The sequence below is a fragment of the Maniola hyperantus genome, chromosome 9 (assembly GCF_902806685.2).
Source record: "Maniola hyperantus chromosome 9, iAphHyp1.2, whole genome shotgun sequence".
NCBI classification, from domain to species: Eukaryota; Metazoa; Arthropoda; class Insecta; order Lepidoptera; family Nymphalidae; genus Maniola; species Maniola hyperantus.
Genome location: NC_048544.1, coordinates 14490145 through 14508930, shown reverse-complemented (window position 1 = coordinate 14508930; position 18786 = coordinate 14490145). Strand labels below are relative to the sequence as shown.

Below are 18786 nucleotides of genomic sequence, written 5' to 3'. Positions count from 1 at the left end.
TTCGTTTACTAAATAATATCGAATGTTTTTATTTTATTTCATAGGATGCTTACAAACTTCAGCCTGCTCGAGACTAGTGAGCGAGTCGAAGTCCTGTATGAAGACCCTGGCCACTGCGCACCAGGCCTTCTCTTTGACACCACTCCTGTACGGCTTGCCGTCCGCGTCCACGTCCCACAGTTGCTTGTGCTTCTTTATTTCGCTGATGAACTTCTCCGCGTCCAACGAATATGTCGACATTTTGATTTTTAAACTGTAATATAAATTTGAAAATGAATACAATACAAAAGTTTTTTTTGTTCCAAATTTACAAGTGCGTTCGTAGTCAAGACGTGAGTTTACTACTGGTTGGGAATACATTTCCTACCGTAGAAAACTAGCAAGAAACTCAGTATTTTGCGCCTTTAAAAAATAGGCTACTTGACACTTTTTTTAAGTTGGTCTTAAATGGTTAATATTTGTCCTATTAAATCAAAAAAATTTACACTATATTTTTTTGCGCCCTAATAACCGTAAGACTTTAATTTAAAAATATAATTTTCTTAGACTGGTGAAAACACTGGTCGGCCATGTTTGGCCGATAGATTATCTGTGCTCTGACGTCATGCATTTGTAAACAACAGCATAACCTCCCAAAGTTTAATAAACATGACTTCTATACTAGTTTACATGAAAAATATAGTAATTATCGTTATTGTATCATCCGAGAAAGTAAAAAACGCATCGATAAAGACCACAGGAAAGTTGTGGATTAGAGTGCCCAGTGAAATAAATATACGTAACACGCAAAGACTTGCTTAAAGGGATCCTATATGACTAACGACTGCAACCCAAATTTATTTTTGCAAAGATCACTTTGTTGTAAGTCTTACTTAATAACTTATTCAATTTATAAAGAGAAAACGATATTTTTTTACGTTTACTATGAGTTTTTAGAAATATATAAAAACTAGCTTATGCACGTGACTTTGCCCGCGTGGACTTCATAAATTTCAAACCTCCATTTAAGCCACTCAGGGGTGGAATTTCAAAAAATCCTTTCCTAGTGGATACCTTCTCTTTACCTACAAAGAACACACCCACCAAATTTCATGTATCTAGGACCAGCTGTTTAGGCTGTGCGTTGATATATAAGTTAGTCAGTACTCTAAATTTTATATATATGGATACTACGTTAGTCCCCGCGTGACATAGGGATGACATTTCTTTGTTTACATATTTAATGACGTCACATAATGGCTGACAGCGTTTTCTGCGTTTCAAATAAAAATAAAAACTGTATTTTTTTAAATTGGATTTATATATCCATCCTGCGTTTTTAATAATTGTTATTGATATATTTCGTTTTCTTAAGCAAAATACTATAATAAATAATCATTTATTGGACGAAATTAGATATGAGTCAAGTAGCCTATTCAATTAATAATGTTGCACTGCACGTAAGCATACTCATTCTGAGAGGAGACCAGTGCTCTGTAGTAAATCAGCGAGCGATAACTGGCCTCTGGCGCTAATCAAGGATTTTTGAAACTTCAACTCTTAGGGCGTTTGTCCACTCATCCGTATTCAGTTCGTATCCGTGATTCTTCGAAGTGGCCGTCAAATACGTACATTCAATTAAAATCACGGATGAGTACACAAACGCCCTAAGACTCCTAAGAGGGTAAAATAGGGGTTTGAAGTTCGTGTAGTCTACGCGGACGAAGTCGCGGGACAAGCTAGTACCTATTCCATAATCAGATCTGACTTTAACAACCTAGTTTTTACATCGAGCGATTGTTATTTGACCTCCGCAAGCGGTTAAGGATAAACGAGTTGGTAAATACCCACATACATAGTTCAAGAATAATTATTTCCACTAGCTATTAAGTAAGTTAAAGATTAAATAGGTATTATGTCAGATAATTATAATCAGCCTACTGTTTCTGTTAATTTATTATTTGTAAACATTTAAATAAAATATTTGAATGAATAAGTAAATGATAGAAAACAACCTAGGTACCTACCAGGTACCAATTTATTCAAAACAAAGTATATAAATAGGTCTAACCTAAACCAGAAATTAGAATAGGTAAGTAGGTACATAGTAACTTGAATATTAATAATACGAGATAAATATGAGTATCATTTTTGTCTTAAAATATGATATTAAGAGAACAAAGAGTAAGCATCTAATTAACTACCTACCTAATTATAAACGATTTAGGCTGATTTCTGCCGATCACCAACCATCCGACCATGTCGGATTAGTCAGTCTACTTGTGGGACTGGATGTGCGTATGTAAACAAAAACGCGCGATCGGTATAGCGTCACACGTGCCACGTTTTGCCAATCACTACGAAATTCGAACTTTGAGTAGAATCAACCACTTCGTACCTATAACCTCAAAACGCCAAAAACATATCCACGAGATCCTTCTGGTCCTTCTTTTAACACTATAGAACTGTTTCAACACATACGATCAACAATTTTTCAATACGAAAAAACTTTTACGTACGTCAAACTGAAGCAAGGAAACCGCGCGGAATGACGCTGCGCTGGGTGCGCCGTGCGATTGGACGCGTTACGTCGTACGCAAGCGAATTTGATCGTTATTCCGTTGACGTAAAAGCGACGGCCAATGCCGCTGACCGCTGCAGGGCGGAGCGGCAACGTCGCAAACCGCAAACGTGAGTCGTCGAACCGAACCGCGCTGTCGCCCGTCTAGTCGTTCCGCTAGAAAACTCTCTTCATAATATCCCATAAAAAGAATTTACATTTTGTTACCATTTTTAAATATTTTCATCGGGCATTGTAGATAGGATTAGTTTTAATTTTAGTAGAATTAGTTGGTAAGTTAAATTTAAGCTAGTAATAAGTAGGTACTAACATAGGTTAAGTAATTGTTTCTGTACTAACACACAATTATGGGTGTACTTATGCCTGAAATGAAAGTTTATTTATTTATTTATGAAATTTAATTGGGCAATAGGTAATTTTATTGGCATAGGTGGCCCGGCGAACTTGGTACCGCCTGACAGTCGATTCTTTTTCAGGCATTTTTTTAAATTTTTCTCTCCGAAAGAACCATCCTCGTAAGTACTTGAAAGAATATCATAAAAAATGAATTAGCGGAATCGGTTCAGCTGTTCTCGAGATTTGCGATCAGCAACACATTCAGCGATTCATTTGTATAGAGTTTAGGACTATTATACATCTGTGGTTTAGGTACGTATAGGTACCTATTCTTATTATAATTTCTGTTACTTAGGTATTTGAAAAGACTTAGTAGATTTAGGTAGACTACAAGCAAAATAACCTTTCGTTATGTGGACAGTCGAGTTTGGTTTTAGGTAGGTAGGTATCGGGTATAGGTACACCTAATTAGTATTGGCCTAGATATATTACCTAAGGTAACTGATACAAATAAGGCCTACCTTATTTAAATCGTTGATTACAAAATAAATATAGGTATGTATCAAAAAAACTTCAATAAATTAGTATTAGATGTTTATTAATATCAAATTAATGGAGAAAAACATTAACAATATCTAATAAAATGAAGACAAAATCAACAATACAAAAACCTTAGCTAGTGGCCATAAGTTACGTCTAACAAATAAGGCCCGTAAACTTTAAACTCATAAAATCTTGTTAAAAATCTATTTATTTAAAAAATTACTATTTTATAGCCTTTATTTACCTTTTATATTTTGATAACTACGCTTTTTATTACAGTAATTAAACATTTATAAACACAGATGGCTTGTCACTTGACTTAAGCTCTCATAATAACAATAATATGAATAAACTATTAAAAAAAATATTGTCACTCGTAATTAAATAAATAAAGCACACAGTCTGTAAAAAAAAAACAGTTTTTTTACCAAAAAAATAAAAATTATAGGCCTTATTAAATTGCACTGCTGTATACAAGGCACTAAACTACCGCTGCACGCTGCTAAGCTTTCTTCCGACCAAGTACAAGCACGTTTAGGAACCTTTTTAGATTTAGTTATTCGTAGTACTTTGAGAGCTAGACATCAAAATGCGTATTAAAATGCGGGATTTATATTAAGGCCTAGGGTTACAATTAAGGCCTAGGGCCTTATTCGGTACCGTACCAGATAAAATATAAAGTTCCATAATTCGTTCAATTATTCAAAATGACGTAAATGAAAGCAATAATTATCTAATATAATGGCTAAGGTACTATAACTACTTATTAGTTTATATAAAATGTCAATATAAAACCTAGTAACTTGCCTTGTTATTACGAAAATTTTATAGTGCGCCGCGGAAAACCCGACTTCCACAAAGAAGGCGTCGCAACAAGCTCAGGGAATAGGCGCAGGGCGCCTGAGCAGTTCGTACCTAATCATAGGGCCGTATTGTGTATGTGCGTGAAGAATCTTTTATGTTACATTTATTTAACCGGGTTTTCGGGATAGTAGGCCTTTTTCGAGCATAGGCCTTATTTGTATCAAGTACCTTATGTATAGGCAATAGCTAGGAATCGTTTAATTTTCCGTCTTACGCTCTGAAACTTAGATTTTGTTAATTAGCTTATGTCCGCGACTTGGACCCGTGGACTGCAATGAGGTCAATGCACAGGTAGGTATGTTTGAACGCAGATAGGTATTTGTTAACTACCTAGGTACCTTATTTACTTGCCTATATAGATACTTACCGTATATACCCATTTATTTAATTAAATTATATTTTTGTTACAGGTACCTACATACAAGTAAGCCATATTAAATGGGTCAGGTAAATTAATAGTTGGATCTTATTTTTTTCTATTACCTATGTAGGTATCATGTAGTTATATATGAGTACCTACCTACTTGCATAAGTACCTACTAGTTGCTGCGTGGGCCGCTAGGCGTAGTAATTCAGACGCAGAAATACGTCCAAGGTACCTAACAGGTTTTTTTATTATTAAAAAAAATAGAAATAGCGAGCAAACGAACCTGCCCCCCAATTGTGTAAGAATAACCATTTTATGGCCATCGCAATCGTCAAGAAATTCTGCCCGTTGATTGGTTGATTCGCTGTTTACATTTTATCACAGCCAATCAAAGGGCAGAATTCTTGACGATTGCGATAGCCATGAAATGGTTATTCTTACACAATTGGGGGGCAGATGTTAAGTGATTAACGCCGCCCATGAACGTTTGTAGCACCAGAGGAACTGCTGATGCGTTGCCGGACTTTCAGGAATTTGTTGGTCCTCAAACCTTGAATAACCCCGTATTGTGATGTATTGGGAAAAGCGTTGCCAGGTGTCCAGATAAAGCCGGACATGTCAGGCTTTTTTTGGTTGCCTGTGGGGTTAAATTAGACGGTGTCCGGCTGTCCGGTTTTTTTAGGCTTTTTAAATGTAACATTTTTTTAACATTTTCCAATAACAGTTTAAGAATAATATAACTACTTAGCTTGTAGGTAAAGAATGATAATAATTAAAATGGGACTAGTCCATTTCTTTTGTTCTTTCGAAAGTTAAAAGCTTTAAAAGATAGCTCTAAAAAAAGATTTTCATTGTTGTGAAAAAAAATTGTCGTGTAAGTGTAAGTTGTGTCACGAAGACCAAAAAACTAAGGTTGTCCAGCCTTTTTACCTACATGTCCGGCTAACCTGGCTGGCTAAACGCTTATAGATCTAGTCTTATCTCGTAAAATACCCATGTTATCTACCTATCCGTGATTGTGTACCTACTCATAAAACCATTAATCAGTGCCATTAATCACAGCGTGCATGATATAATTATTTTTACTTTTTTACTATTCAAATTACTTATTACACCACTGGCATTGAAAATACACGTTCAAAAATAGTCTGAAAACAACAGATCATAAAATTAGTTTTTGAAAGAATAATATTGTGCACGCGTTCTAAATTCCAATTTCAAAACAGTCTCGTCGCGTACGGTCGTGTGGGTGTCGTATACCCACGTAAACTTGTACAATACGTATAGCTCTTATTTGTGTAGATATAGGGGTTATATTTCAGCAACAATGTATAGGCGCCTTGTGGGACTAGCGTGCGTCGAGGTATTGATGTAGGTGGGTAAGAGCGGCAACGTCGCGCCGGCGTTGCCGCCCGGTACCGCTAGGCGACGTTGCCGTTTCGACCCACTTCTATGCTTCCAACTTCCAACCGGCAACATCGGCGGAGTCGACGCGCGCTTTTTTCACTTCGGCTAAAAAATTACTGAGAGTTTGTTTACGACTTAATTTGCGGTCGATTTTTAGGGTTCCGTTATGGGTTTCGTATTTTTTCGTCATTTTGCAGGATAATTCAAAAACTTATGATAGGTACATAACAATAAATAAAAATCTGTTTAAGAATGCACATATGATACCCCACTTGATATACCTGCCTACCTAGTTATCTTACTTAGAAAATTGAAAATACTAATTATTAGTTCATGACCACAATTAAATTTATTTGTATGATGTAACCACAAATTCACAGTTTTCAGAGTTTTCCCCGAATGTCAGCTGTAAGATCTACCTACCTACCTGCCAAATTTCATGATTCTAGGTCAACGGCAAGTACCCTGTAGGTTTCCTGACAGACATACAGACAGACAGACAACAAAGTGATCCTATAAGGGTTCCGTTTTTCCTTTTGAGGTACGGAACCCTAAAAAAATAAAATGCATTAACTCCGAAAAGTTAGAGGTAGGTAGATAGGTAGGTACTTAGTATAACTATACCTACGTGCCCGGAATCTAACCCCCGACCTCCCAAATAGGAGGCGGACGTTTTAACCACTAGGTTATCACGGTTCGAAGTGTAAAGTAAGCGAAGTAGGGTACCTAACAGGGGTACCTAACCTATAGGTTTCGATAACTAAAACAGAAGTTTGTGCACTAGCATTGTAACCGCCTCCAGCCGTGCCGCCTGCACAGCACAATGCACATCCGGCCCATTGTCAGATCTGCATCTTCATGCTCTCTTGCGTCAACCCTGCACACTGCTGACACACCTATTGACATCGCAAACTATACTTTATTTCTAGCGTAGTACGTTCCAAAATACAACTTTCCTTTTTCATCTACCTGCCGCTCGCTTTATTCTGGCTGGTAAAATACACCTTATTGGACTTAAGATAAGATCCAAATTTGATTGTTTAATCTATTTTACTACACATGTTAAATTTTTTTTTTAAATAAACTTTGTAGAGAAAGGAATTAAGGTTGCAACGCAACTAGTTACTAGCATTACTTGCTGCATGCAATATGTTACTATTATTAATTGTACTTATGCAAATTATGTAAGCTATATAGAACCCATGCATAGTGTTTTCGTTTGGAACGTAGTTACCTACTAACTATAAGTACGACAGGTCGAAATGGCAATTGGGAGGGAACGCAGCTCCCCGCCTCATACCCCGATTGCCATCTCGACCTGTCGCGGACTATAGCTATTACGTAGGTATTTACTTTACTAGACTCAAGAGGAGATAAACCGTATAGGTTCGTATCGTCTTTACGACCACATCGGATATCGAATGATCCCTATCGACTCTATCGAGTAGTCATTGGGGACGAGCCAAGCCCTGAAGATCGATACCATATCGTTATTTTATCTCAACTCAATGTTGCGTATTGATTTTAGTTTATAGAGACAAGTTGGCTAACGGAGCTTTTTTAAAGTTCTTTTATTTTTTTATTCAGATACAAGTTAGCCCTTGACTGCAATCTCACCTGGTGGTAAGTGATGATAGCGGGCTAACCTGGAAGGGGTATGGCAGTTTTTATTAAATCCAACCCCTTTGGTTTGTACACGGCATCGTACCGGAACGCTAAGTCGCTTGGCGGCACGGCTTTGCCGGTAGTGGTAACTAGCCACGGCCGAAGCCTCCCACCAGACCAGACCAGAAATTTAGAAATTATAAAATTCCAAACCCCTGCCAGGAATCGAACCCGGGACCTCCCACTATTAAGACCACAGCGCTCACCACTGCGCCAGGGAGGTCGTCCGTACTACTAAGCCTCCGCTGCTCGTCCGTCCGTTTGTGGAAATCAAAAAGGTGTAATTTCTTGGTACAAATTACAGAACCCTTCGTGTGAGCCCGACTCGCACTTGACAGATTTTTGTGTTTCCACTTTCCGCATTTCAAAGAGTAGATGTACCTAACATGCATATGCAATGGCTTGTATAGTACGGTATAATAACATTGTAAATTGAAAAATTAAAAAGAGCAATCGCCGAGTTTCTTGCTGGTTCTTCTCGGTAGGAACGGCATTCCGAACCAGTGGTAAATTAAACCTGACTATTCATAAGCACTTTTAAAAAGTTTACATGAATAAAAAAACATTCTATTCTATTCATAATTATTACACAAATTACAACACACAAAGTCACAGGCAACAGCTTGTGTCAAAATCCATTAAGGGTAGATAGATACCTACGCCCCTGATAGCGTTGCCCCAAGCAGCCCCACGGCACTATTCAGGGAGCGAAAGTAAGGAATTCCAGTGGTGCGTGACGCGAGTGGTATGAGATGATATAATATACCTACCGACTATCGAGTGCCGAGCTGGCGCAGGCCACAGACGGGCGTGGCGACCCGGAAAACTGACGTGGCGCGAATAGTTGCTCGAATTATGTTAGAAGGGTTCCGTACAACCGAGGGGAACCCTGATTTTCAAATAGCATCTATCCCTACTTATATCAAATGACGTCTATATACGTAGTACATATATTATTACTTACACACTAGAATCGCGAGATAGTCATTCGGAACAAAAGTGGTCAAAATGAGTATTTAAGACTAGGGTTGCCAGTTACCACGCTGCACGCACGGTCGAGTTATCCCCGAAAAGCGGGACTGAGCCTGTATTGCGCGGGACATTTGATTTTGACTTGAAAAATCGGGACGTCTGGCAACGCTGCTGGTTCTAATGTAGGTACCTATGATAGTCTTAAGAATAACCGCCCGATGATAGTCTATTCTTAATAGGAAAAATAAGTATTGTAGGTGACTTAATTATGTAGGTCTACTTAATTTAGAGTTCAGGGCCTGAACTCTATCAAAAGTTAGTCACTTCAGGCAATAATAGAGTGGTATTAGAGTTTGTTACATTTAGCCTGGAGGTTACATCTAGATTCTAGAGTGACAGAAGTTCCTTCTTGCCGGACGTAACCTAGGTTTTTTTTTTAAATTCATTATAGGTGTACGCTTGACCACAGTCACACCTGATGGGAAGTGATGATGTGGCCTAAGATGGGACGCGTTTACCTAGAAGATGCCTATTCACTCTTGTTTTAAAGATACCCGGGTTGTAATTGGTAGGAAACACATATCGCGGAAGAGTATTCCAAACCTTAGCCATACGTATGAGAAATGATGACGCAAAACGTTTCGTGCGTGTAGATGGAATGTCGACGACATAAGGATGGAAACTCGCCCGACGTCTTGCGGTTCGGTGGTAAAATGGTGAAGGGGGGACAAGATTGAAAAGTTCCTGAGCACACTGACCGGAATATATCCTATAAAACACTGATAACCCGGCGAACTTGCGGCGGTGATCGAGACTTTGTAGTTTCGCCAGTAAAGGGGAGTCTTCGCCTATCAGTCTCCTAGCTCGACGATCAACAGCATCCAGAGCCGCTAGTTGGTACTTGGCGGAGCCATCGAAGAGGTGACTGCAGTACTCCATGCACGACCTGACCTAGTAGGTAGGTAGGTAGGTACCTTCGTTACAAAGGTTACTAACATGTTGTTTCGGATTGACTATGCTGCGTAGGCCCTACTGGCCGCTACAGCGTCACCGGGGGGGTTGGCGAGCGCGAAGCTCCGCCGGGGGGTGAGCCCTAGGGCTCGAAGAAATAATTCGAGAGGTCGGGGGGCAACATCCTCCTAAGGGCGCCTCCTGTGAGGCTCGGACCACGGCTTAGGATGACGTTGGGATGGGTGTAGTTGTTGGACTACTGGTTAGTCCGTACGCCCCCGAGGCCGTGGCGTGAGTCCACGTCCGGGTGACGTTAGAAATCGGGGACCTCGTCTTCGCCGGCGAAGACGCTGTGATGAGGTTGTATTGTGTAGCCCTACAAGATAGGGAGCATTGTCGGTCATGATTTGATCGTCGGGATCGTTAAGGACGTGCTTAGGGCGTCTTTGATCGGGGGGGGCTTACTAACATGTTTCTACTTTCTAGTTATAAAGGGTAACAAAGCCATACAAATCCCTACCTAGTCAAATTCCTACATTACCTGTCTACCCGCTCTATAATCTACAACTTGTACCTAGTGTATACTGAAGGTGTTGGTAAAAGGTTTACAAATGCATTCAATACACCATTGTAGGTAGGTACGTACTACGTAGGTATAGCACCTACAGAACGCAGTGTAGGTAAACTATAAATCCTCTTTGAATGCGATGTGCTGAATCAGTGCGCGACGTTGCCGCTCCGCACGCTGCGGGCACAACGCGGGTCGGATGCCGTGGCGCCACGTTGCCGCTCCGTGCGGGCTCCCCGCGTTGCCGCACCGTGCAACTCGTCCTCTGATACCATTCATACAATTAAAATTATTAAAATCTGTGGAATTATTATGCATAAGATTACTTACTTTCTTTCATACTTGTGATGTAAAATGATAATCCTTCAGATTTTTTTGTTTACCTACAGACTGTAGTAGGTAGGTATTTCCGTGATTAATATTTCTTACCATTTTATCTTTAATCGTACCTAACCATGCAAAAAGTCACGTCGATCCGTTGCTCCCACAGACGTTTATCCAGAATAGATTGATTTCTACTCGGTGGTTGCTCCATTGCGACGTGATTGAAGGACACACTAACAAACCATTAAACCAACAAATCAAATAACAAACACACTTTCGCATTCATAATAAGGGTAGTGGTCCTGTTCATGGCGGAGTCGTTAAGATTGCCATTTACCACGAGATCAAAGTCTGACTAGACTACTGTGCCATAGGGCTCCCTTGGACCATGGTCCTCAGAGGCAATAGCAGCGGGGAGGGACCCTTCCCGGTCCGGTGTCTGCAGTCCGGACTCTGCGTGCAATAAAACGCCTTGATTGGGCAATTTCCTGTGCTACCGTACCGCCCCGTAAGAGGCTGTTTTATAACGTTGTTTTTAGATTTTTACTATCTCTATCCTCCGACCTCGCACCAGAAGACGCAAGTGTTGGAAGACCACCACTAGGTGGACGGACGACATCAGACGAGTCCCAGGGAGCCGCTGGAGTCAGGCGGCGCAAGGCCTTGGCGTGTGGAAGTCCCTACAAGAGACCTATGTCCAGCTGTGGACGTCTATCGGTTGATGATGATGATGACTATTTCTATCCACGGAAAGAAGTTAATATAGGGCTCTCTCTATTCCGCACAGTGTTTCATTTGGCAAAAAAAATTCTCTCTTCTGTTTACAATATTATCGATCAAGGTACCTACATGCATTTAAAATGCACGAATTGAACACGTGTCAATTTCAAATACTTTTTTTTTTTAATTTGTTTCATTAAAAATAAAAAAAACAAGTCGAGCAACAATTTCTGTAACTGGCGGTGTAAGTTTGATAGATTTAATACATAATAATATGTTCACTCCAAAGTTCAGTCGCATATTTGTGTGGTGTATCAGCGAGTCTAATGAATAATGTATGCGGAGGCGCCGCCATACTGAAAAAGTAACATCACCACTTTTCTCGGAACTACAATAGAGCGATTCCATTGTTATATACTCGTACCTACTACGTTGACTGGACCTCAGTGTTGCCAGTCGATACAATTTACATTACGCAATACTCTAGAATTTTGTATTTGACTACGTAGGTACCTACATCAAAAATAAATTATTTCTCAGTGATTATTATATAGAGGGTCTTCAGGGAAGAGGGAAATCAGAGTTCAAACGATTTTTTAAAACCTAAATCCTCGCTAGCTCAACGGTTAAAGGAGCTGACTGAAAACCGAAAGGTCGCCGGTTCAAATCCCACACGTTGCACTCATATCGTACCTACTCTTAGCACAAGCTTTAGAATAGAATAGAATAGAATAGAATGTTTTTTTATTCATGTAAACTTTTTACAAGTGTTTATGAATAGTCAGGTAGTTTTAATTTACCATTAGTTTTTATGTTTGATTGGAGGGGAAAGGGGAATATTAGTCAGCAATTAACTTGGCTAATAGGTATTGTGTTTTAAAAAAACCACACGGATGAAGTGGCGGGCATCATGTGTTAAAATAAATGCTTAGATAGGTAGGTAGGTACTTACCCTAAACCAGGGATATCGCCATGTAAAAAAAGTGGCAACACTTATTGTTAGTGCTCTAGAAGTTTCCATTTGGCATTTGCAAGGAGATCGGCCTTGGATGTTTCTTAGGCTTTTTGTCCAATACAGGTTTGACTGGAGATTATGCATATTTTTATTGTTATTATCAAAATTTATTACCTAAGGAATGAACCTACCTACATGAAAAAGGGGATATTTAACACAGATTAGCTGATTTAAAAAAATACCTGTTTAATACTAAAAAATAGGTTGTTCTTACTTACTCTACGACTACGTAGGTATTTAATTTTTTTTCATCGCATTACTATACTAAGCAAGTGTTGGCTTGTCTTTCAATCACGCCGCAACGAAGCAACGGATCGACGTATTTTTTTTCATAAGTTAATATAAATATAAGTATAAATAGTTAAGGAACTAAAGAGTGAGCGACAGGCTACTTTTTATACCGGAAATCTAAGAGTTCCCATGGGATTTTTAAAACATACATTTGTGGGAAATAGAGTACCTACCTATAATACTTATTTTTTTTAATAAAGTACGGGTGGCAAGGCAACCCAACCCTAGCTTCAACATAGGATCGTGTCTACTTTAGGTGTAAAGTCTAGCCTGTGGAGTTTTCTGCAAAGAGCGCAACGAATCGCTAATGCCTCTATTCAGCGAATGCAGTCGGTTCGGCCGCGTCTGCCATTGTAGTCAATTGCAGGGAAAGTGAGCATTACTGGGATTCGCGCAAAATGCTCGCCCGGACTTTGTACAGGCTACAGCAGTTGCAAAATGAAGACTTCCCGAAATGCCAGCTGCGATTTTCGTGATTTTTAGGGTTCCGTACCTCAAAAGGAAAAACGGAATCCTTATTATACGATCACTTTGTTGTTTGTCTGTCTTTTTGCAACTGTTGCTATACAACTGTTGCAAATTGACAATTTTTTAAAAATAGAGATAGTGAGAAAACGAGCAGGCGGGGTCACCTGATGTTAAGTGACTACCGCCGCCCATGAACATTAGCAGCACCAGAGGAACCGCCGATGCGTTGCCGGCATTTCAGGACTTTCCGAAATGTCGGCTGCGATTTTTGTGATTTTAGGTTCTGGCTTCTAGCTGTATTTTATATCAAACTAAACTAAGAGAAGATGGTCGCCTCTTAGACTGAGAATGCAAGGGAAAAAAAAATCGTATTGCGAAAACGATATTTTGCCACAAAATGCCAACAACAAAGTAACATTGAGTGTCGTTGGTTGGCTTCGTGAAAGTCGATACGTCCGGCAGGGCTCCGGCCTCCGAGGCTGCGCGGGATAGTAACCCGAGCCGAGCGGGTGCCGCCCACACTGCGTGGAGAAAACAAGCTGCAAAAATATTTCCAGTTGTACAGACCTACTTGTGAGAATATTCCTTGAACCTTTGAAGATAGTTTACAGACGAAGTTGAGCTATGCGACCGCGATACACTACACTTTACATACGCAATACTGTCGCGTGTGGTCGTCGCGCGTCGAGTTCGTACTCTGCAAAGTCTTTATGATACACCTCGCAATAGCGACACGCAACCGCGACACGCAACACTTCAGAGGCGACACTTTTTTTCATTTGGATGTTGATACCAGTTGAAGGCACGTTGCAGCTATGCTTGATCTTATTTTTGACACATTTTGAGATTCCCAATGAATTATTGTTCTGCCACATATTTTTAAGTCTCTTTGGTGGCCAAAAAATGTTTGCTTTTTTAACCTACTTATTTACTTTTATAACAATCGAATTGCACAGTGTTATTATTTAGTTATTTTTATAGAACTTTATTATACTTTAGTAAAATGCCTTCACGTTTTTAAAAATCTTTCTTAATTAGTTATGTAGGTCCTTGAATTCCCTGGATCGTATATCATCGACCATCTCATTCATTGTGATCGCCACCAATATTAAATATTCGTGCGCTGCATTTTCTTGATTGGAATCAGAATAGCTTCCTCAGGGTGCACGATCGATGGTACGTTTATGTGGATGCTACGTTTATGCATTAGAGGAGAAATTATGTTTATCGGTTTCTCGACAAACTCCTGGCTTAGTATGCTGATACCTGTGTCCTGGCGCCTCGTTACACATCGCTGTATAAAATAGTATGGAGAACATGAGGTGAGTGACCGCGACGTGCGACACATTGCATGGAATGGCGAGACATTGTGTCGCGTGTTGCTTTGCGCGTAGACTTTGAATTACGTGATCATGATGCGACAAGTATAACACGATCGACTGTTAGTGATATCCATGTAATATCTATGGCTTACTGTAGCGTATTGCGATTGTTCACCTCAAAGGCTCTCCATACATTTCTGTACATAGCGGTACGCAAGTGTCGCTCCACAATTGTCGCGTGTCGCGGTCTCGCGTCGCTATCTCGCAGTTCAAAGTCTACTTTTAGAAAAAAAATAAACTTCGTGGAAAGTGGTGAGTCTTATGTTATTATTTTCTTGTAAATTTAAATGATAAGAGCGAGACCAATAATTAATCTATGTGATAAGATATCTTGGATTTGACAGGCTCTAGCGATGCACGGGGCTGCAATTGCTTGTACTGTATGGTATAATATTATTATAAATTGATCACTTGAAAAGTGCAACCGCCGAGTTTCTTGCTGGTTCTTCTCGGTAGGAACGGCATTCCGAACCAGTAAAAAAAAACTTTTTTATTCGTATAAACTTTTACAAGTACTTACGAATAGTCGGATGCATTTACCACTGGTTCGGAATGCCTCTGGTCAGTGGTAAATTAAACTAGTTAACGATTTAAAAGCACTTGTAATAAGTCTACTTGAATAATATTTTTATTCTATTCTTGTTTTAATTGAGGTTATTGAAGGAAGGTAATAACTAGTAGGTACGTAGAAAATTATTATAATCAGTCATGACGCACTACCAGTTTGACTTTGGAATCTATAATTAATTTTTACAACGTACCTAAGTAGTTTTACGAATTCAGACATTTGTAAATGACTCAAGCGACATATCCGTTAAACATTCTCGGAAATATTCGAAAGTGCTTCGCGACGTGTCGTTCGTCGAGTGGATAGGCGATAAGTTTTAATCTAGAAATGCTATAAAAGTTTCTCAATAAAAAGAAAATATGAGTGTTCTAGATGATGCCCGCGACTTCGTCCGCGTGGATTTAGGTTTTCTTAAGAATCCCGTCGAAACTCTTTAATTTTCCGGGATAAAAAGTAGCCTATGTCCTTCCCCGGTGAAGTGTCTGCTATTAGCGCCTTTGTCACTAGTACTGTAGTAGTAATCACTGGCTCGGCAATGCACACGAACAACTGTTACTCGTCCACACTCGCCTGCGGCAGTGCGGCTCTCGTAACACTGACGTAGTAACATCATCCATGAACACACGAGACAATGTAATCTGATACACTACACCCGGGATACAAACTAACTCTGTACCAAATTTCATCAAAATCGGTTAAACGGTTGCGCCGTGAAAAGCTAGCAGACAGACAGACAGACACACTTTCTCATTTATAATATTAGTATGGAAGTATGGATTAAGAATTAAAATAGGAGTAAGTAGGTACGTATTAATTATCACCACTATAATAATATCATCTTACAAATTAAAATTTTGACCATCAGTAATCGTAAAATTTTATCTATTCTGAATAAATAATTTGAGTTTCAGTTTGATTATATTGCATACTAGCTGATTCCTGCGACTTCGTCCGCGTGGATTTACGTTTTTTAAAATCCCGTGGGAACTCTTTGATTTTTCGGGATTGTTGTCGTTGCTTGGTACCTACAATCTTTAAAATATCCCCTTTCTAACAAAAAAAGAATGAATGAAATCGGACTACACGTTAATGAATTACAACTCAGTATACATTTTAACTTCCGTCACCTCTCCTACGGGAACCATGCTGAATTTCGGGATAAAAAGTATCCTATATTCTTCCTCATAGTATGACCTCAAATCGTACCAAGTTTCATTGGAATCCATTCAGTAGTTTCAGCGTGATGCGCGGCCGTGATACAGACAGACAGACAGACAGACAGACAGATAGACAGACAGACAGACAAAAATGAAAAAAATTACAGTTTTGGGTTCAGTATCGATTATAGAGTGCCCTCGAAAAAAAATTTTCAAAATATCTTCAATGTACAGAATTTGACCTGTTACAGTTTTATTATAAGTATGATGATATGATAGTCACAAACGTGGCATATAGCTATGTATAAATGTAGTATGTAGGTAGGTACCTACTTAGGCGTTTATAAAAATAGGTACTTGTCTTGTCTGACTGGCTGGTAACCTGGTGGCTAAGGTACCATATAAACGCACAACCTTTTTAAACGTCATTCTCTGAAATCAATAATTTTGAGTTTTTCGTCGATAGGTAGGTATTCCCGCAAAGCATCGAACCCACTGACGAAATTTCAAATTTCGAACACCAGCTGTTGTGTTTGAAACTTGAAATTTCGACAGTGGGTTCTCTGACGTGACCTTAGATGAGGCTTAAAATTAATAGGGGATGAAAGTTAAGCCCCGTTGAGTACCTACTGACTAGGTACCTAGATAAACTACGGCTACTAAGTAAGTTATTTTTAATCATAAGTCATAGTGTACCTGCTGTACACATACTGTACGTCCCTACCTACTATCCAATCGCGTCTTGCATCTAAAATCTAATTATAGGCATACTCTACCTACTTAACTGATATACGTATGTGGTGAGTGAGGCGTATTATAAAAGCAGCACATTAAAATAATGTATTGTTTTTTTTATACAGATACAAGTTAGCCCTTGACTGCAATCTCACCTGGTGGTAAGTGATGATGCAGTCTAAGATGATAGCGGGCTAACCTGGAAGGAGTATGGCAGTTTTTATTAAACCCATACCCCTTTGGTTTCTACACGGATTCGTACCGGAACGCTAAATCGCTTGGCGGCACGGCTTTGCCGGTAGGGTGGTAACTATCCACGGCCGAAGCCTCCCACCAGACCAGACCAGAAATTTAGAAATTATAAAATTCCAAACCCCTGCCAGGAATCGAACCCGGGACCTCCCACTATTAAGGCCACAGCGCTCACCACTGCGCCAGGGAGGTCGTCAGATGTGTTTTTATTTTGAGAGAAGTATGGCGTAACCGCCGCCGACCAGTTCACTTGCAAATGGCGTGGCCGAAGCGGCAACGTCGCGTCCACCCGCTCACAACACGTTCCTGTCAATACATTTCGTACACAACTCTTATCGCGTTGGAATAGAGGTCGTTATAGAATGACAGATGCGAGTTGTCTACCGTTAGTGAAGAGCGGCAACGTCGCGGGCGTAATTTTATCAACGGTTCGGAGATATCTGTTATCAAAACAAAAAGAAATGCGACTGTCGAGTGTCGAGCATAGACTAACGGAAAAAGTTAGACGGAGACCTCGCGGACAAGACGTGTCTGGGCTTTGTGTTGTTGTGTGGCTACTGGCTACTGAGGTCCTAGGTTCAATAAAATCCCACAGTCTGCAAAATTTTACCTTCTCACCAAATGAGGAGATTTTCACGTCCAAGGATTTGGACTGGGCGTTGATGAGTCAGTCAGTGAGATAGGACTTTTTATGATTTCACATTTCCCGCCAATATATTTATTTATAGGTACATATACCTACCTGCTTAGTCTTATTTTATTCTCGTTTCGCCAAGAAGCATTTAGCAAAGTTACAAGACTTGTAGCCGCACTCAGAGTCGCTAATCGTTACTTAAGATTGAGTTAAAATGAGACAGATTTATGTGAGAGATATATAGCTCTGTCTCGTTTTAACTAAACTTAAGTAACGATTCATCGTCTCTGAGTGCGGCTGTGAGACATCGACGTGACACTGATGTTCGGCTGTGCGTATCACAAACAAGGAAAAGGCGGTCCGGCGATGTTTCAAACAATTTCGGTCATGTCAGTCATGTCATGTTCAACATTTTCGCCGTTTTCGAACACTCAAGATCCCGAAAGGAAAGATGTTCTAAATTCAAACGCGCCCTATAAGCACCGCAAATTGCTATTGCGCTGGAACCGTGTCTCATTAACATCGAAATGACGTCATTTTGACGTTAGCCGAAATAAAAATATATATGTACCATCAGCTCGAAACTTCAGTCTAGTGCTGACGTCACTAAAATGGCCTCCACGCGCATTAGCAATTTGTGGGACTTATATCATCTAACTCAATATCACAGATGGTTCTAGGTTCTAGATTCTAGAACAACAATAATATAGCTACAATTTGATTTGTTCAGTGCGCGAAGGTCGGCGGGTTGAAGCGGCGTGACACGGTTATGCAATGATAAGTAAATAAATAATCGTACTTCACTACTAGTAATTTAAATCACTAGAGCGTTCACAGCCCACCGGGTGACTGGAACACCTACAGACTTGCATAACTATTCTACGAGACCTAGATTTAGAACAGCGTTGCCAGGTGATATGTGACCATTGACTTATACATGATAATATTATGTTTATAAGTCAATGGTCTTAAGTAATATAATGGGGCCGATTCTCTAGTACACAATC

The 18786-nt window shown here is 39.7% G+C and overlaps 2 protein-coding genes across 6 annotated transcripts in view; one reads left to right on the top strand and one right to left on the bottom strand.

The window, feature by feature from the left end:
• Window positions 1-18786, top strand: part of Smr (Smrter) — a 190830-nt gene that overhangs the window by 38310 nt on the left and 133734 nt on the right. For 2 of the 3 annotated variants that reach the window (XM_069500875.1, XM_069500874.1), the window contains one exon: window positions 4714-4727. The exons of the other annotated variant lie outside the window; for it this stretch is intronic. The gene's annotated coding sequence lies outside the window, so the exon portion shown is untranslated. The remainder of the gene's footprint in view (window positions 1-4713; window positions 4728-18786) is intronic. 3 annotated transcript variants of the gene reach the window in all.
• Window positions 1-18786, bottom strand: part of LOC117985554 (uncharacterized) — a 45664-nt gene that overhangs the window by 8318 nt on the left and 18560 nt on the right. The window contains exons 1-2 of one of the 3 annotated variants that reach the window (XM_034972308.2): window positions 2188-2371; window positions 54-253 (exon numbers count right to left, since the gene is read on the bottom strand). The exons of 1 other annotated variant lie outside the window; for it this stretch is intronic. In XM_034972308.2, the coding sequence (XP_034828199.1) occupies window positions 54-253; window positions 2188-2240 (253 nt within the window). In that variant the 5' untranslated portion in view covers window positions 2241-2371. Of the gene's footprint in view, window positions 1-53; window positions 254-2187; window positions 2372-18786 lie in introns of those variants that run through there. One more of the 3 variants, XM_069500932.1, reaches the window with a different exon arrangement.